This window comes from Eulemur rufifrons, chromosome 17 (assembly GCF_041146395.1).
Source record: "Eulemur rufifrons isolate Redbay chromosome 17, OSU_ERuf_1, whole genome shotgun sequence".
In the NCBI taxonomy this organism is placed as follows: Eukaryota; Metazoa; Chordata; class Mammalia; order Primates; family Lemuridae; genus Eulemur; species Eulemur rufifrons.
The window spans coordinates 64,225,791-64,247,778 of NC_090999.1; the positions used below are offsets into that span (position 1 = coordinate 64,225,791).

Below are 21,988 nucleotides of genomic sequence, written 5' to 3' on the forward strand. Positions count from 1 at the left end.
AAACAGGCTTAGAAAGTGACTAGTCAACCAAAAGAGAGTTTGCAGAGTAAGAACATAAAACTATGAGATTATCTGATAAGTCTGATCAACTAAAAATTTACTAAGAGGTCAATGGAGAACTTAATCATTACAAAGAAAATAGAAAAAAATTAAAAACTAGAAAATTATTAATTCCATGAAGACAAATATGTTGTACCAAAAATGAAAAGCCATATAGTATCTACTTAGCTCAGCCATTAGCAATACTACAGTTGTAGTAATATTCTAAAACTTGACTGTTAATTTAATCCAAAAGTTGTGAGGATGGAAAAAAGATCCTTATCTACCATAACAGAAAGTAACTTATAAATTAAGAGACAACACTATAATTTAAAAATATGGATAGAGAGAATTTAAGTAACATCAAAAAGTATTCAAAATTGATTAAATCTAGGGAACAGAACAGGTAGGGAAAGATTAGAAAAAAATAACCCTTATTTGGTATTAAGTCTTTCGATTTAATTTTACTTTTAAGATTATATGCATGATCTGTAGTTTTATTTTAAAATATTTAAGTGTATATTTTCATTTGTCTTGTTTAAGATATGTCACATTTCTTCAACAATACGATTTATGTCTTTATTCTCAAAAACACTCTAACTCTCTAATATACTTTTTCTCCCATTTTTTTTCTGTTGCTTTTCTGGAATATCTGTGTTGAAAGAATAGTACATCTTATTCTATTCTCCAAGACTTTTCATCTCTCTATCACATTTCTTTTTCTCATTTCTTCTGTGTTGTATTCTGCATACTGTATTACTTAACTCTAGCTTTCAATTAACTAATTCTCTCTTCAACTATGCCTGATAGTTGCATGATCTGACTTTTCTTTGTGATGAATCACTTCCTCATATAATTTGTAGTTTCTGACTATCAATTCTTCTTCAGCAGAGATTTATTCTGGGTTGTAAAGTATTGTTATATGGCAGTTTTATGTTTGTTTCCACCAGGTGTCCCAGGGGTTTTATCAGTCCAGAATCCAGTTTAACATTAATTGCAGTGCTTAAGATTTTCACACTATGCAGGCTGTCTAAATTCAAACTTCAAATCCAAATCCACCTGTGGGTTAAGGTCTGGGGCTTCCAATTCCCCCACCTGGCATCTCTGGCTAAAGGAACTCTTATTTTCACCTCTGGGGCAGTGAGCTGATTTTTCCCTCCCAGATCTCCTTTAATCAAAAGGGTGGCAACTTCCAGGGTTCTAACTACATCCAAGGATCTTAATTTTAGCCCCTGCTTCTCAGACCCAAAGCCTGTGATGTAGATCCTGCATGGCTTTGGGTTTATATCCCATCACCTATTCCCTGGGGTTGCCACACTCTCGGGGGATTAACCACTGTGGCTGTAAAGTCTCTCTTGTACTCATACATTTAGGGATTCCTTTTCTATCGTAACTTTTGAACACACACAACCAATTTTTTAATATTTTTGCTGTTATGTCTTATCCATTATTTTTATGTGTATCTAGTAGGAGATGGAAGTGCATAGTAATGAACTCAGCCCACCATGTTACAGAATCCAAACTGTATAAATTACATCAATAAAAATATTTTTAAAATCTCAGGTATAATAGCACAAATATTATATTCAAAGTAAGTAATTATGGAAATATAAGATTTTCTGAATAATCCAGCTATGAGAAATTAGGAAAAATGTTACCACAGTGAAGTAATCAGACTTCTCATGAAATTACTAAAATTACTAAAATTATAAATCACGGCAGGTATGAGTCAGTTATAGACAGTATTTTGAAAGTATCCTTCATAATTTAAACTTTTACTTTTCCACCAATTCTATTATAAAATATTTTCTAGAACATCTCAATCCTTGTTTTAAAAAATATAATTGCCAACAAGTTATACATTAGTCATTATATATAGAATCTGAAAAATATAAATAACCTTCAACCAGCCCAAAGAGTATTATCTACACCAGCAGTTCTAGTGTGGTACCTGGAGACTAGCAACAGAAGTATCACCTGGGATATTATCAGAACGTAAATTCTCAGACCTAACCAGATCTTCTGATTCAAAAATCTAAGGTTAAGCTGGGCATGTTGGCTCATATCTGTAATCCTAGCACATTAAATAGTCAAAGCGGGAGGATCACTTGAGGCCAGGAGTTCAAGACCAGCCTGGGCACCACAGAGAGACCCTGCCTGTACACAAATAAATTTTTAAAAAATTAGCCAGGCATGGTGGCGTGATCACATCACTGCACTCCAGCCTGGCTGATGGAGTGAGACCTCATCTCAAAAAAAAAAAAAAAAAAGATGATGTATATGAGGAAAGATCAAAGAAGAAACAAGCATGAGTAACTCTCAAACTGCACAATTGGAGATAGAATAATTAGTACTTGGCTATATGAAATACTGTTTCTTACTCCAAATAATATATTATGTAATGAAGATCATTAAACACCAAAAATATTAAGTATGGGAACCTCAAAAGCACTTGTGGGGATTTATCTGATATGCACAATTCCCCTAACGTGAAATCTTAATACATTTTTGATAATAAAGTTCTGAAGTATCTAAACTATGAGGATTGGAGTACCTGTGATTTTCAAAATATAATCTATGGACCCCTGAGGGTTCAGGAAAGAAATAAGGGCTGTTGTGGGGGTGGTTCCAAGCTTCACCCTCTCCTTCAACCAAAGTGGCTCCACAGATTTAAACAATACTTTTCACTTTGAGACAGGGTTCTACTGTTAAAAAAAAAATTTTGACCTCACAATGATATGAATCCAATTTTAGGACTTTCAATCATATACCAAAAATCTGTAGGGAATATACAGAAATATCATTAACAACACTGAGCAGAGATGATACTGTCTGGCCCCCAAAATATCGAATTTACTTTACTTGTGATATGAAAACTGACAGACGATAAGGACCTTTTGCAAACTATGGAAACCTTTCTTTAAATACAATTTTACAAAAGTCCAAACAAATTAAAAATAAGGATGAGACAACTTCTTCTTCCCTATTAGTCTTCCTCTGCCTGTTCCTTAAAATACCATCCTTCCTCTGACCACACCCCACTCACACATACAAAACAGCCTTTGAAGAAAACACTATGAAAAGGTAAAGCCAAAGTAGTAGCATTATTTTATCAAGATTTAAAAGAGATGGTGGTTTTAAAATGTTCACCATGAAGAAAATCACCACAATAAAATTTATATTCATTTTTTAAAATAAAGGGAATAAAGTATATAAACTAAAATTTCAACGTGCACTAGGATGCTTAAAAAATTAGCTGCTATTTTTCAAGGAATCATGAGTTGCCATTATTGAGAAAAGCAGGAAAAGTTCAAGGCAGTGAAATTCTGTTATCTCTAAAACGCTATTCCTACATCTAAGAACAAAACAACTTACTACTCTAATGTTACTGACAAACTTCCTCCCTTTTGTTTGGAATATTTTTTTTTTTTTTTTTTTTTTGAGACAGAGTCTTACTCTGTTGCCCAGGCTAGAGTGAGTGCCGTGGCGTCAGCCTAGCTCACAGCAACCTCAAACTCCTGAGCTCAAGCGATCCTCCTGTCTCAGCCTCCCGAGTAGCTGGGACTACAGGCATGCACCACCATGCCCGGCTAATTTTTTTTCTATATATATTTTTAGCTGTCCATATAATTTCTTTCTATTTTTAGTAGAGATGGGGTCTCGCTCTTGCTCAGGCTGGTCTCGAACTCCTGAGCTCCAACGATCCGCCCACCTCGGCCTCCCAGAGTGCTAGGATTACAGGCGTGAGCCACCGCGCCCGGCCTGTTTGGAATATGAACAGATAGTTTGTTCAAACAAAGATGTTCCGCATGGCTTCTTGTATACTCTTTCACCTCAAAAACCTTACACAAGGAAATATTCCAGAATAGGAAAGGGACAATATAATTACCAAGCACTGATATGTTGAAAGCATCTGATTTTCTTTACTAAGTTGTATTTTCAAATATTCATTGAATTGTGAACACATCTCAGATACAATGTTCTTCTTAAAGTACATGGACAGATCTGTTCTAACCACAAACAAATGTGTCAGAGAGAAAGTTCATTTCACTATTCAAAACCTGAAAAATGAAACAATTTGAATATAATATTTTATGTGAGTTACTTCTGTCTAAACCTCAATTTATTTTAGTTACTTCAGTTCTACTAAAAAACTTACTATTAAGTTAGTAACCAAACCAAATGTAATGTGTTTGTGTTCTTTGCATATCCATGAAGATTGGAAAAAATACACAATTTACCTAAGAAATTCTACTTCCAGCATTTTAAGGGTTTCAAAATCTATTAGAAAATATTCTTTAGGAGCTTGGCTGAGCCTTCATATTGTCATTTCAGAGTTAAAAGAGTAACACACATATTATCTTTGACCCTTGTAATCATCAGTGTATCAAAGGATTCTTTCCCAATATTAATTACAAATTGTAATAATATAGCTCTTATAAACCAGACAAATAAACCATACATGGACACATATATTCCTTTACTTTTTACATTAGGTCTATTATACAAAATGCTGCTTTATTTTTTGTACGAGGAAAATCTCTGCTCACATAGGGAAAAAACCTATACTTTGCCAAATTTGGCTGTTCACTGTAGAACTTAAGAATGAGACGATAAAACAAAAAATAGCCAAACATTTAGCTTTAGCAATGCCAGTTCAGAAAAACAATTTCACTATTACACGAAAGAAAACCTTGAACATAATTTTAAAATAGCAATTTCAAAATGTCTAAATGCAGATAAGAATACTCAATAAACATTACAATTTACCATTTTGTATGTCTATGTCTTATGCTTAAAGCATTTTATTTATGGGCTCTAAAGAATATTTTAAATAAATGACAGAAAACATTGAGCTATTCCAACTATTCTTTTAAAGAAGGAGAGATTAATTTAAAGTAGCAGATCTCCTTTAGTTTCTAACTTCACTAAATTAGGCAGGCAAAGATTTACAAAAGCAGTCATGATATTTTTTTCAGAAATACTTTCAATAATGGTGATAAATATTTGATAGTTTAACTTTAATATTTCATGTAATTAAAAAACAGAACTATTTTAGAATGAAAAATAATTCATTTCAAAGACATTATCCAAATCTTTGTATGTTCAAGATATCATTTTGTTTTTCCTTGCAACTATAAAAAAATGCAGAATAATCTTTCATACAAATAAAATAAATAATAATTTGAAGATAATATTATGCTTAGGATATAGTTTCTGAAGAGACATAATAAAATAATTTATAACATACAATAAAGCAGAACTATAAAATGACAAAAAAAAAGGAAATTGCACTTACATCCACAGCTCTTTTAATAAAAGGTATCTGTGTGCCACTGTCCAGATCTTCATTTATAATAAGCCTTCTAGCCCACTGACCTGCCCTGACAACACCACTACCATGAATTAAAACCATCAGTTTTTGTGGATTTGTCAAAGCATCCTCACTCATAAAGATAAAACTCTTTGGTTCACTCTCAGTGGCATCTACCTGTAATTAAAAAAAATAAAAATAAAAAATAAATAAATGTTTCCTGATAAGGCATACACATAAATGAGAAAACAACTAATGGTTATTACAAATTATTAAATGGTTATTATAGAATTATAGAAGTAAAAAACTTTAAAATAAAATTAAAATATTCAGTAGAGATTGACAATTACATATTAGGTGGATGAGCAAGACATGACAATAATTTAAATATAAAATATGAAAAATAATGTTGTAAATATGTCTCCCTACATTATTATATTTTAAGTATCATAATATCATTATAAATAAGAATAACTAATTTTTTTTAGTGCTTCCTATACTATGCCACCTGTTTTAAAAATATTATCTTGACCATAATTGTGCAGGGGTTTAAAAAATAAATAAATAATAAAAACACTATCTCATTTAATCACAATCCCATTAAGGTGGTACTATAATTATACTCAATTATAGATGAAGAAATTGAGGCTTAGAGAGTTTAAATAAGTTGCCCAAGGTTTACACAGCTACTAAGTCTATAATTCTATAATGGAAATATATTACACCTGTAATAGAAAACAGAACCCCAATTGGAAAATACACCTATTGGAAAATCATATATTAGCCAGAAATACTATTAATATTAAACTTTTGAAAGGAAGGAAAGGAAACTATTTAAAAACTCAAATACCCACTGTTCTATGTAAATGGACTTTCAAATTTCATTCAGATTGTGAATACAGAATTATACAACAATTATTTTATGAAGCAACATTATTTGTGTCCTCAGATAACCTTACTTTATGTATCAGTTACTTATGGAATAAAAAGTAAACATTTTTATACATTTTGATTGTGCTTAATATTTAGGTTTTTAACTAGATGATGTATGATTTGGATTTGAAAGACACAAGAGACTTTTAGGAAGGGATAACTTCCCAACCTTTCACTCCATATGCCATGACACACTAAATGGCATTCCACATCAGCAGTGTCCAGCAACAGAGAATGGAAGCCTTTGTGCAGCCTGGACAGACCCAGAAGCTGAAGTTTTGATGGCTTGTAATATACAAACCTCCACATAGAGAAAGTCTATCCACATGCTGTGTAGTACAACGGCTCTTCACTTTGTTAGCAGTATATGTTCATACAATTATCAAAATAAGGAATATGCAAAAACTCCAGATTCAAAAACAAGACAAAACAAAACAAAAAACCCTAGATTGTAAATAGTCACGATAATGCCTGGGAGGAGAAAAATAAACTTTTTCTATTTCTAAAATAATCACATTGGTCTCAGTAATAGATGCTTCAGCATTTGTATAAACAGAGCACAAATGGCAATTATTTCACAGCAAGAACACAGGGCTTAAGAAGAAATATCACCTTCTCATTGAAGCCTTCCCTAACTACCCTATTTGAATTCCCTAGTTCCCAAGACTTCCCTATTCCCTTTCCCTGTTTTATTTTCCTCCATAGCATAAATCATGATCTAATATATCATATGCTTTATTTCTATGTTTACATATTTGTTTAATCACTGTTTGCTCCCTCGACTAGAATGTATAATAAGGCAAGAGTTCTTTGTTTTGTATCTAGCTATAGTCCCACTACCTACAACAGAGCCTGGAACATTGTAAGCACTCACTAAATAAAGGAATGAATAAACATTTGGAATGAAGAATCATTGCCAGGGACTTCCTTTAGAAAAGAGGCATTTAACTAAATAATGCAACCTCTTAAATGATTATAATACTTGTCTGGTTCAGAAAGCACATATTGAAAATTAAACTAATGCATAATTATAAAGAATTTTAAAAGAGCTACATCATGTTGAGAACTAAAATGACATAACCACAACTTTATTATAAGCAACTTAAAATACAGGAAGAGAGGTATGAAATGTAACACAATCACATTAGCTTTACCTGCATGCTAAGTCTAGAATAAGCCAATTATGATGATGACAATGAATGTGACTGACGCCACATAGCAATAGAAGTGGATGAGAGACAGGGAAAAACCAAACCTGCGAAGAAAAATTTCCTTTTACCTAGGAATGTTATACGAAAACAGAAGAATCACTCAGTTAAAGAGGTTGAAAAAAGAGAAAATGGTGATGAGAACAAAAGAAAAAAATTAAAAGGCAAAGTGTCAGTGTACAAGAAAAAAAAGCCCACAGGAGTTTCTAGTCATTCAATTACCAAAGAGTACATCTAAAATGCACAAAGAAAAGTGCCTCGTAAAGTCAGCGAGGCTTTAATGGATCCTGGAATGGCTATGGAAATGGACATCTATTTACTGTAATGAAAAAACCTGTAGCTATAGACTTTCCAGTAGGTGCTGATCGCTGTCTCTTCCTTCCTATTTGACTAAGTCCCTTATTACCAAAAAACTGAGTCAATTTTTTAAGCACTGGAACATTGCCACTTTGAATTCTAGAGTAATCACTTAAAATTGGAAAAGTACTTATTTTCAGAAGATAAAAATGTACTTTTTATATTATAATGCTGCTCAAGAAGTTTTAAGGGGTTACAAATTAAGGTAGCCGTGAATAAATGAAGAAAAGTTTTACTTGAACATCCAGAAAAGTTGACTTTGAAATTATGAGAATATCAGAATATTAAAGAAAAAAACAATAATGAAAATGAACAATGTAATATTAAGATAAAGGGGTAAGAGCAATATTTGAGCTGCTCACTGGCTAATATGCACCTAAATTTAACAAAGAACTGTGACTCTGCACATGGTAACAACTTACTCTATATAAAGATAGTGCTAATTTTCAATAATAAAATATCTATGTGAATAAATTTTTCTCCATTAACCTAATTAGGTTTGGACATACAGCTATTCCAAGGCCATTTATCTTCAAACGGTAGTAATCCATTAAACTAAGCTTTCATTAAAGAATACACAAAAAGGTCATTCTAGCGTACTGCCTCACTTTATTGAGAAATCAACTTCAAATACCATTTGCACCAAACAATTTTTAGCAGTTAGCAATTCATTTGGGGATACTCATGAACCCCACTGATTGTGATGTTTCACTTAAACATGATATGTATAGTAAACTAAATGAAAAGTTGTAGTAAAGTTGTTAATTCCTGTATCCAATATTCCACATAAGTGTAAGATACTACAATTGAGAATACTTTGTGCCGACTTATGTGAGGTATGGAGTAAATATAAAACACGATCGTGATCTTTACCATCAAAACATGGGTTTTCATAAAACACTGTCATTAAAAAAAGTTTTTCTTTTTCAATAGTTTACCTATAAAACTAAAGCTGAGTCCATCATCAGGGAAATACAAAGTTTGATGGTATTCTTTTAGTAAAAAGAACAGCTTTTACAAAAAAAAAAAAAAAAAAAAAAAACAAAACCAAAAACCACCACTCTCATTGCTAAGAGAACTCAGGAGCAAAATAATAACTATTCAAGAAAAATTTCACAACTGTACAAAACATGTGCCAATTTAAGGAGAGATATTAATTTCATGAGACAAAATTTATAGTTATTTTTTAAGCTTACAAAATAAGGAAACTTGTATTAACCAAAATCACGTATGAGGCTTTTTAAGTCTCATATAAAGTAACTCTCTCTTGCTTATAGCTTTATAGTCTAAATAATCAGATCTATAAAACAAAGTCCTCCCACATCTAATCTCAGGTTTTCTATAAAGAAAAATAGTAAGACTTAATCACATAACATGATCTACACAGCCAATTATCTAGTGATTTGTTCTAGAAATCTGGAGACTGAAGTGAGTTTAAGGGTTCCAAGGAACTAACTAGAAGTATTATAATGTTAAAAGACTCAGTATTAATTGTTGTGTAAATGAATTAACCTAAAGTTCTTAATAATTATTCTCTTAATAAAGTTCTTAAATATTATTCTTCAGAAACTCTGAAAGAAATAAAAGAAAGGAAGACTGGACAAAGGGTCAAAATTCTACCTTCACTTTCCAGAAGATCAAATGCAATACATAGTTTCGAGAGAGTAAAACACTAGATTTAAAGTCAAAACTAAAACAAAAAGTTTGAATCCAAAAAAGACTGGCATATTCATTTCCAAAAAGGTACTAAAATCTTGGCTTTCATGCATTTCTAAAGAAAGAAAAATCTTCAAATAAACCAAGGGTTGGCCCTAGCTATTACACAGAATAATGTTTTATTCACTAATATGTCATAAGCACTTAGAACAGTGTCCAGCACCTAAAAGAAGACCCTTAATAAATATTTGTTGAATGAATGAATAAATGAATGAATGATTAACAATGTGACCTGGTATTTGAGGTTCCTTATAGAAGATTAAATGTGGACTAGATTTCTTTAAAAAAAAAAAAAAAAGAACTATGGAATTAATTGTGGATCAAAAATTAAGTATAGGGTACAATGTACACTATTCAGGTGACCAGTACACTAAAAACCCTGACTTCACCATTATACAATTCATCACTTCACCACTTGTACCCCCTAATCTATTGAAATTTTTAAAAAAAGAAATACTCAAACCTTCCAATTTATAATAGAATTATCCAAGAAATTTTAAAATCTCGTGTAAAATTTCATGTAAACAAAATTATGCATATGCAAACTTTTGTGCCTTAAATTAATTGCTTTCATCAAGCATCCCAGATTCTTATATATCATAAATTCAGACAGTTATCAGGGAGAGCAAAGATCATCTAATCCTGTCTAACCATCATTTCATATATATAATTACTACTTCTTCACTTGAAAGCTTAGTATATTGTGTTTGACACTAAAAACAAAAGGGTTTTCCTTCTTTCTTTTTTTTTTTTTTTTTGGAGAATTTGAGTCTGAGAACAAATCTCAAACTTTTTCACTCTGAAATGGCAAAATGTGCAAAATTCAAAAAAAATGTTCTGCCAAAAAGGGAAGGAGCAGTGTTATGAAACAGGAAGCACTAGGAATGAATTTGGGAATGTGTAGAGAAAACAACATATTATGTGTAGAGATAAAACATATTTTAAAAAGTCAAGAAATATTTAAAGAGATAGTGAATGTCTAATGCAACAAAAAGTGCACTGGTTTACTTCAAATAAATACATAAAAATAAATTATTCCAGCGAAACAAGAAAGGGTAGAGGAGAAGATAAACCCTTTAATTGTGTCATCATTCTCAAGAAAGACTGGAAATCAATATTTTACCCTTTTACAATTAGGAGTATTATTTTATAAGAATTATTGCGCATAACAAGATGAGGTACACTGACAAACTAAAATTATCTTTATCAATATCAACATACCAAACCCTTTACATTTAAACTTATCACAGTTAACCTAAAAGTTTTCTTCGGAATTAAAAATTATTTTACTTAGAAGCAAACATTTTCCTTAGAATAAACATTTTTGAAAAATTGGACTTACTGGAATAGAGATTTTTTTCAAATTACAGTCCTTCTCCAGGAGCTCATATACATACTTCGTGATGATCTAAGTAGGAAAGAAATAACACATTAAGATGCAATGTCATCCATTATCAAAATTGACATAAATTTCAGTAAATTATTGCTCTGAGTGAATATCTCTTCATCTTGGAATATTTTGATATCACTTTAAGAGACTCTTTAATGATTATCTATAATGGTTTGCTTCCTGCTGCTGTGTGAATAACTATGGATCTTAGTACTAAGGATTAGGACCAGTTAATAAAAGCTCAAAAAAATATACAAGACTTTCTATGTTTAAGTGGATACTCTGAAAGTGTATTTTCTCTTTTCAGTGTTTCTGGAATCTGTTTCCCCTATAATTTTTCTATAGCTATTATACCTAATAGCTATAGTATATAATAGTACCTTACTGGCTCTGAATCTCAACACCTCTTTTGTATTCAGTTACTCAACAAGGAGAAGGTCAGAGGAATACTAAACGGGGTTGGGGGGGGCGTGGATTGAGCCAGAAAAATCCAGCATCAGTCAGTATTACTGTTTGTGGTAGGCAGAACATGGTCCCCCCAAAGAAGTCCACATCCTAATTGCTAGAACCTGTGAATGTGTTATGTTACATGGTAAAAGAGCCTGAAGATATGATTAAGGTTAAGGACCTTGAGATGGGGGATTATCCTGGATTATTGGGGTGGGCCCAGTCTAATCACATCAATTTTTAAAGCCATAAGATTACAAAAGAATCTTCCACTTTTGTGTCAGAGAGATGCAAAATGAGAAGGATTCCACTGGTTGTTACTAGTTTTCAAGGTAGAGGACGGAGACCACAAGCCAAAAAATGTGGTAACTTCTAGAAGGTGGGATAAACTTCAGTTTACAGTCAAGTAAGAAAATGTGACTTTAGTCTTAGAACTGCAAGGAACTAAATTCTGCCAATAACCCAAATAAGCAATATACAAATTCTCTCCTGAAGCCTAAACAGCCTGTCCACACCTTGATTTTAGTCCGGGGTGCTCAAACTAGACTTCTGATTTACAGAATTATAAAATAATAAATTTGTGTTGCTTTAAGCCACTAAATTCATGGTAATTCTATTGTTGCTGTAGAAAACTAATATACTATTTCTATTAAGGAAGGGAAAGAGTGAAGAAAGGGACATCTAGAACAAAAGCCAGTATGTAATAGATGGTATTAATGGTCATTTTAAGGAGTGTTTCTACCCCCCAAAATGTCTTAAGTCATCTATGAAAAATATCTCAGAGAATAATTTTAGCAGTAAGATAATTAAAAGTCAAATTTTATGAAACAAAACCAGAGAATGCCTTTTTTTGTTTTAGAAAATTAGGATGTCAATTGCTTTGGTGCCATGTTCTGTAATCTAAAATAGATTATCCTGCTTTCTTCAAGGAGTCTATAATTCTTTCTCCCATGTATATGTATTCATTTCATTTTAGAAATAGTATAGTAGATGTATACTAGAACATCTTTATTTTGGGCTGCTACTGGTAATTTTAAAACCTACGGCATTACATTAGAACTATGTAATAATCTGTTAGTTATTAATTTAAGAGTATTCCCATTAATATATTTCAACATGATAATTAAAATTATGTTCATTAGACCTTCACCAGAAGGTAGTGGTATTACAGACCTGAAAGAGTAAACTAAAAATATAGGTTCCTATGTAAAAAGTTAAATGATGCTCCACTACTCTAAGGGAAATAGTTTAACTAAATGATATTAGCTAAAAAGAGTGGTTTAACATTTCTGAAGATTTCCTATGATCCATGAAATCATAAAACATCCTTACATATAAAGTAACAAATAAAACCAATCAAACTTAACTCAGCCCACCAAATTCTACCACTAAGCAAAATACTAGAGACATAATTTGAGAATTAAATTATTTTGGCAATTCATATCTTACATCAATATGATATATAATATTATAGTTAATTCTCAATGTTCATACTACAGGATAATACAAAATAATTCAAAAATTTAAAAACTGCTTATATTTGGTTTTGACATATATTATAGACCAATCAAGTGTATGTTCTAGAATTTTGACTATATCAAATCAAATAATAAAACCATATATCAAGTAAGAGTTGGAGAAATGCTACCTAACTTGTCTAATTTGCCTTGCTCTCCAATTCCTGACTACAGGAAAAAAAGGCAACCATCTATTTTTTAGGCATTCTCTCTCCTTAGAATGTTCTTAGCCCTAGTCATCCTCCAAGCCACAGATCAGGTCAGCTGTTTCAGGTAACTTTCCCTGCCCCACCCCAATGCTCCAAGGTAAGGCTAAGAGTCCCACCTCTGCACTCCTCTAGACATGGCTGAATATCATTATCTAACACACTAATTTGATATCATTTATCTGTCTGTTACCTGACTAGTCCTACAACACTATGATTTGGGTATACTACCTTTATTTCTTTTTGTATTCACAGGATGCTGTCTGGCCCACTGAAAGTACTTTAAAAACATACATGAATTATGCTCTCTGTCCACCCTGTCTACATCTTTTGAGGGAGATAAATGTTTCAGAATTTTAAAAACCTTTCTAATTGCTGAGTCAAGACTTAGGAGAGGAGCTAACTTCTCCTAGCCAGCAAACAGTAAACGCAGCCTAACTCCTAGCCAGATAAACATAAATCTCACACTAGAGACCTATCTACCTCAGTTCCTTTTACCTGATACATCATGTTAAGCTTTCAACAAAAAATTACCAGGCACATCAAAAGGCAAAAACAAACAAACAAACAAACAAACAAACACCCTACAGTCTGAAGAGAAAAATCAAGCATAAGAACCAGACTTAGATATGGCAGAGATATTGGAATTACCAGACTGGGAATTTAAAACAACAATGATTAATATGCTAAGGGCTTTATTGACAAAAGTGGACAACATACAAAAACAGATGGGTAATATAAGCAAAAACATGGAAACTCTAAGAAACAATCAAAAGGAAATGCTAGATGAAAACTACAGTAACAAAAATGAAGAATGCCTTGATGAGTTCATCAGTAGACCAGACACAGCAAACGAAAAAAATAGTGAGCTTGAAAGATAAGTCAATAAAAACTTCCAAAACTTAAATGCAAAGAGAGAAAAAAAAGGACAAAAAGACAGAACAGAATATCAGAGAATTGTGGAATAATTACAAAAGGTGTGTAACTTACACATAACAAGAATCCAAGAAGGAGAAATGAGAAAGGAACAGAGAAACTGAAGTAATAACGGCTAAGGATTTTCCAAAATTAATGACAGACACAAAATAATAGATCCAGGAAGTACAGAGAACATCAAGCATGACAAATACCAAAATACTATACTTAGTCAAAGAGAAATTATTGGAAGAAGCTGGGGCAGGGTAGAGGAGGTGGGGGGACTTTACCAACAGAGGAAGAAAGATAAGAATTACATCAGATTTCTCTTAGAAACCATGCAAGCAAGAAGAAAGTAGAGTCAAATACTCAGTGTTGAAAGAAAAAAACCCACCAACCTAGTCTTCTGTACCCTAGGAAGTTAATCTTCAGAATTAAAGGAGAAATAAAGACTTTCTCAGACAAACAGAAATTCGGTGAATTTTTTGTCAGTAGTCCTGCCTTGTGAGAAATGTTAAAAGACACTTAAGAGAGAAGAATGATATAGGTCAGAAATTTGGATCAACATAAAGAAGTGTTAGAGAAGAAAGAAATGAAGATAAAATGTTTTATTTTGCTTATTCATAACTGGTCTAACAAATAACAGTTTGTTCAAAATAACAACAGCAACAATGTATTTGGTGATTATAGCTTATAGATGAGCGAAATCAATGCCTGCGATGTTGTAAGTGGCAAGAAGGAAAAACTGGGAATACTCTGTTGCAGGTACTTGTACTAACCATCAGGAGGTCTAGTGTTATTTGAAAGAAACACTGGAGGGAAACATTTACTACACCTGGTAATTTTCCTGGATTTCTTCTGATTCCTAAGAAGCAGCTATATAGACAAATTAAATAAATTCACAATAGAGGAGACAGGGAAATAATATTGAGATTATATAGTCATGGAATAAATCCCTTGTCTACCAATAGTACAATGCTCTCTAATGAATTAGAGTTTGATTCAACTTTTTTCTAGTTTAGGGTTTTTCCATCTAGGGATTAAGAAAATTGTTAAAAGGAGAGCAGGGGTGATCAAAGAAATAAACCATAGAAATAAAGAAAATGAAATCTGATAAAAATAACTTCTCAATGGAGTACTTCCAACAGAAGGCGTACATTCACCCTGCTATAAATTTACTTTTGACATTTTTGCTGTGTGCTTATCATGTACTTCATTCATCTCAGCATTATTTTTGGTTCTTAATTAAATAAGCAGCAAACATTGATACCCTTTACTCCAGTAAAAGCACTGAAATTAATCTAGCAGGTTATAATTTAAGAGTTGTGCATGGCTGTATCAGACAACACCCATCCCCCGGGCACTCATATCTCTTATGAGTAAGACAGGTATAATATGTACCAGCATATTTCTTTTTCACAAACATTAATTATATAGTTTCTCCATGAACAATAATTAAAGTACTTCAGAATACTGGCATTCCAGAAATTCAAGAAATTTGCAAATTCAATGTAATACCTATTAAAATACCAACGTCATTTTTCGCAGATCTAGAAAAAATAGTTGTACACTTCATATGGAACTAGAAAAGACCCTGAATAACCAAGGCAATCTTATGTACTAAGAATTGGGAGGCATCTCTTCAGCAAACTTCAAGCTATGCTACAAGGCTATAGTAACCAAAACAGCATGGTACTGGCACAAAAACAGAGACACAGACCTTTAGATCAGAACAGAGAACATGAAAGATATGAAACCATACTCATATTGCCACCTGATCGTTGACAAAGTAGATAAAAACATGTAGTGGGGAAAAGAATCCTTATTCAATAAATGGTGCTGGGAAAATCAGATAGCCACATGTAGAAGACTGAAACAGGATCTACACTTCTCACCTCTCACAAAAATTAATGTATGATGGATAACAGACTTAAATGTCAGGCATAAAAGTGTAAGAATTCTAGCAGAAAATGTTGGAAAAACTCTTATATATATCAGCCTAGACAAAGAATTTATGAAAACCCCAAAAGCAATCACAGCAACAACAAAAATAAATAAACGGGACCTGATCAAATTAAAAAGTTTCTGCACAGCCAAAGACACAATCAATAGAACAAATAGACAACCTACAGAATGGGAGAAAACATTTGCATTACATATATCTGATACAGGCCTGATAACCAGAATCCACAAAGAACTCAAGAAATCAGCAAGTAAAAATCAAGTAACCCCATTAAAAATGGGAAAAAGACATTAACAGAAACATTTCAAATGATGATAGACTAAAGGCCAACAAACACGTGAAAAAATGCTCAATGTCTCTAATCCTAAGTGTAAATCAAAACCACAATGAGGTATCACCTAACTCCAATGAGAATGGCTTATATCAAAAAGTCCCAAAACAGCAGATGCTGTCTTATACGTGGAGAGAAACGAACACTTACACACAGCTGGTGGGACTGCAAACTTGTACAAACTTTGTGGAAAGTAGTATGGAGACACCTCTAAGAACTAAAAGTAGACCTACCATTTGATCCAACAATCCTACTACTGGGTATTTACTAAAAGGAAACAAAGACATTTTATAAAAAAGACACTTGCACTCAAATGTTTATAGCAGCACAATTCACAACTGCAAAGATGTGGAGAAAACCCAAGTTCCCATCAATACATGAGTGGATTAATAAAATGTGGTACATATACACCATGGAGTACTACTCAGCCATAAAAAATGGTGATATAGTATCTTTTTTAACAATCTGGATGGAACTGGAGACCATTCTTCTATGTGAAGCATCACAAGAATGGAAAAACAAACAGCATATATACTCAATACTAAATTGGAACTAATTGATCAACACTTACCTGCACATATGGAAGTAAAATTCAACAGAAATCAAGCAGGTGAGGATGGGAGAAGGCGATGGGTAAATTTACACCTAACGAGTACAGTGCACACTATCTGAGTAAAGAACACACTTGTAACTTTGACTTAAAGTGTACAAAAGCAAATCATGTAATCAGAGTGTGTACTATTCTGAAATAAAAAAATAGAATAGGCTAATGCCTGTATACAAGTGCATTTAATGTAAATGAATGATTTGCAATAAAAATTATGCATATTATTTTTCATGACAAAAATTTAAAAACATTTTTCAAAATCTTTAAAACATTCTAAAAGAAAAAAATTTAAACATATAAAGTTCAAAGACCTAAAAGCAGACCTACCATTTGATCCAGCAGTCCCTCTACTGGATATCTACCCAAAAGAAAAGAAGTCATTTTATTAAAAAGACACCTATACTCGAATGTTTATTGCAGCACAATTCACAATTGCAAAGATGTAGAATCAACCCGAGTGTCCATCAATTCATAAGGAGATTAACAAAATGTGTATACCACAGAGTACTACTCAGTCATAAAAAATGATGAGTTAATGCCTTTTGCAACAACTTGGATGGAACTGGAGACCATTATCCTAAGTGAGGTATACCAAGAATAGTCAAACAAACACCACATGTATTTGCTATTAAACTGGAACTAACCAATGAGTACACATGTGCACAGAAGAATGTAAATCAAGCACGGGGGAGGGGGAAGGAGGAGAGGGGCAAAAACCTACCTAATGGGTACAGTGAATGCTACTTGGATGATAGGCACACTTATAACCATGACACAAGCAAACATCACAAAAGCAAACCATGTAACCAAAAACATTTGTACCACCTTAACACTCTGAAATAAAACAAACTAAAAAAACCCACAATTTTTAGAGTCTTGGGCTAATCAATTGTTACCTAGTAGAAATCTAGTTCTAATTCATGGAATAAAATTGAATAATTTGTAATTAGTATAAAGAAGTGATAATATACTCTCAGTTCTCAGCTTAAAATAATTATAGGTATGATGTTTACATTTAAATAGATATTTATAAAACGGTTGAAAATAGTTTAGTTTTACATAAGCATCTTTTTTAACATCATTCACTTGCTTAGGCAGCCTCAATTTCACAAATAAGCCCAGAGTCAGAATAGGCAGTCTGATTTATCATAAATGTATCACAAATGTAAGTCAAGTTTGATATTAGGAGGTCTTACTATATTGAAAGTTTTAATAATGTTTTGGAAATAGACTCTTACTTGTAACACAATCTTTATTAAGATTATATCTATTCTGTGTTACTCAGTTCTGCTTTGCTTCTTGATAAAAATACTATTTAAAAACCCTGTAGCATTTAAGAAACCAGGTCTTACTCATTTCATCTCTAAACCCACACAGTGCAACTGGTAAGAGATTTTAGCTTTGAGCAATGACTTGATTTGGAACTTGTTAACCCCTAAAGCAGAAAAACATTTATACAGCATCATTTTTACCTTCAGGGCCGAGCAGTTTATGGTTAAACAGATTCAGATTTAGTAGCATACCAGCAAGATAGTATAGTATTTCTATAAGTATTAAGGGTTAGTAAGTGGGTGACATCTACATGTTAAATTTAATATTATAGATTTTTCATTTGAAACAAAATGGAAAATTTACAATTATTAGAGCTTAACAAAAACAGCAAATATTAATGTTCAAGTATTAAATAACCAGTCTTGAAAAAATATCCTTTTGATATTTTTACAAAAAAATCTTTCATGCATAATTAGGTTTACTTTCACTTTACCCTGCTTTTGTGTTTTAGATGACTATTTTATAAATCACAAACAAAATAATTTGTTTGGTTGTTGCTTTTAATTCATCCCGGCAAGTTTACTCTAATTCATTGTAATTATTGTATTGGGATTTTACGTTCCATTTTCCTTGGTACCTTCTATTTACCTTGCTCTTTCTATGCTTCTTTCTTTTCTTATCTTTTAATAGATTAAGCTTTCTTTATTCCTGCCTTTCTGGCACAAAAGTTATATATTCTAGTACTGTTCCTCTAGTGATATAGTTTTAACACAAATATTTGGCATACTAATTAATGCTTCTAAAATTAATGTTTCTCTTCTCCTCTTGAATAGTTCAATGAATTGAGAGAGCTTTACCCCATCTTTTTAATTCATCTTACCTCTTACACGCTATTTGTTTCTTTGTTTGTTTTTAGACATAGGGTCTTACTCTGTCACCCAGGCTGGAATGCAGTGGCTCAATGATAGCTCACTGCAACCTTGAACTCCTAGGCTCAAGCAATCCTCCTGCCTCAGCCTTCCAAGTAGCTCAGACTATAGGCACCTGCCACCGTGACCAGCTAATTTTTCTTATTTTTTGTAGAGACAGGGTCTTGCTATGTTACCCTGGCCTCACCTTGGCCTCCCAAAGTGCTGTGATTATAGGTGTAAGCCACTATACCTGACCTACATGTTATTTTTATATAACATATTTGTTCCACCTTGGTTTTGTACTTTTGTTTGGTGATTATTATTGCTGTTGCTTTATATTATAGCTAAAGTTTATTTAGACTGCTCACGTGCCTACCAATTCCTTTTCTCAGCATTTCTTCTTGGTTGTATCTCATTCTCTCTTGTTAGTTCAGTTTTCTTTAGTAGTTCTTCAGGAAAAGGTAAACTGTCAGCCTTTGTCTGAAAATGTATCTATCTGAACCCAATTTTGAATGATAGTTTTATTTAGAGTATACAATTCTAGATCAATAGTTATTTTCTCTGCTGTCTTCTGGTTTCCATGGTTGTTGCTAATACTTCTGCTATCTGTTTAGTTGAGGTTGTAGGCAATCAGGCTTCATTCTCTGGTTTCCTTTATAATCTTCCCTATGTCTTTGATGCGCTGCCAATTCATTATAACGTCTAGGTGTAGGTTTAGTCTTATTAATCCTCCTGAGACCTCAGTGTCTTCCTGAATCTTTCATCAATTCAAGACAATTCACAGTATTTCTTCAAATATTTCCTTGCTCCCATTCTCTTCTGCTAGAACTCCTATTACATATCTATTAAACATTTTTGTTCTAATATCCCTGTTATAAGCTCTCTTTCATATTTTCCATCCTTTTTTTTTTTTTTTTTTTTGTCTCTCAGGGCTATATACAGAGTAATTTTCTTAGAATTACTTTCTAATCTAATTCTCCCTTCAGCTGTGTCTAATTTTCTATTTAACTAGTCTATTGAATTTTTAACTTTATTGATTTTATTTTGATTTCTATACATTTTATTTGGTAATATTTAAAATCTATCCTCTTTTTTATATTTTCTTAATATTTTTCATTTTTTTTCTTTTAACCATTTTAAAAACTTATTTTAAGATCTCTGAATAACAGTTCTATTATCCAAGGTTCTCATGTCTCTGGCTCTCCAACTATAGCTATCTTTTAAGAGAAACATCAGTTTAAGGCATACCACCTTCATAAAGTATTCCTCATAAAATATTTACTTTTCTCTGATTTCCTTTGTCAGAAGTCTATTCACCATATAATTTATTGCCTTTTATTCTTCTGATTATTATATTCCTTTTAAGTCTTATTTCTTGTACTTGATGTAAGTTGGAGAAGAAAGACTATAGTTGATACTTGATGGTACTTCAAAACCAAGTAGAATAAGGTACTCAATGAGCTCTTTGTTGTTTAACTTTTTCTAATCATTCACTGTTGAATTAACATAAATGGACTCTAAAAGAGAACCTTGTAACCCAGAGGATTATCCATTTACCCTCCCAATTCTTTCTGGAGATTTCTTAGTCACATAAGTTTGAGATTAAAATATTTAATATATTACTTAATATTCAATCATAAAATATTAAACACAATATACACAGTATTCTCAGATTTTAAGGTGAAAGAATGGCCAATATGAACAGGCCCTAGCTTAATTTGGGGTATTTTATAATATTTAGTATTTACATGCAAAAATACTGTAGGTAAAATCCAGCATGCCTGATTCCAAAGCTAGTTTATCTTATTATGAGGAGTGAAGTTCACTACTAGATAATCTGAGCATCTGTAGTACTTTCATTGTCAGAAACATTGAATGAAATACTAAAGTCTGCAGATGATACCACTCCCATAGTCCTTCCAGTCTCCCAACTCCTTCCTAATTACCAACTTTACATCTCTAGCTATAGATACAAAACGTCACCTAGTTACTTTACATTGCTAGGAATGTAATCAGTTTCATATCACTGGCCAAGAAAGGAAGTAGAAGAGTCATGGCCATCCCCCAAAAGTAGTAATCTTCTCTTCAATTTTTTCAGGCTGTGATATAAGGAATGCAATGAAAGCAAAGCAGAAAGAAATTATCTGTTTTTCCTTCTTTGTCAGGTGTCATTTTTGTTTTAGGGCTTCATCTGAGCTTTGATTGAATAAAAACTTCTTGAGCTGATATCAGTTTGTAACTATATTTTTTTACTAAACATACACACATATATATAAATAAAATGGATATAGGTATTTACCTATATGAGTGTATTCACACATATGTATACACACACATATATATCTCTACATCTCATTTATTTCCAAATAACTATGAATCTTATACACACATGTATGAACAGACATACATATATATTTGCTGAGGGCCAAGACACAATGATACTACCAGTAATGCACAAATCTTGGTGTGTGTGAGTGTATGTGTGTGTGTGTAAACACATATATGTATACATACATACACACTCACGCATCACTTAATGATGGCGATATGTTCTGAGGAATGCATCAGCTGATTCACTGCCGTGCAAACATCATAGAGTGTACTTACACAAACTCAGATAGTGTAGCCTGCTACACCAGGTATGGTATAGTCTATTGCTTACAGGCTACAAACTTGTACAGTATGTTAATGGTATAGTCTATTACTTATAGGCTACAAATTCGTACAGCATGTTAATGTACTGAATACCGTGGACAATTGTAACACAATGGTAAATATCTGTATATTAAATATATCTAAACATAGAATAGGTACAGTAAAAATACAGTATTATAATCTTATGGGACCACCTTCATATATACG

The 21,988-nt window shown here is 32.4% G+C and overlaps 1 protein-coding gene across 1 annotated transcript in view; it reads right to left on the reverse strand.

The window, feature by feature from the left end:
• ARB2A (ARB2 cotranscriptional regulator A) overlaps positions 1-21,988 on the reverse strand; it is a 409,566-nt gene that overhangs the window by 291,174 nt on the left and 96,404 nt on the right. The window contains exons 4-5 of the mRNA XM_069492020.1: positions 10,910-10,975; positions 5,339-5,530 (exon numbers count right to left, since the gene is read on the reverse strand). Coding sequence (XP_069348121.1) covers positions 5,339-5,530; positions 10,910-10,975 — 258 coding nt within the window. The remainder of the gene's footprint in view (positions 1-5,338; positions 5,531-10,909; positions 10,976-21,988) is intronic.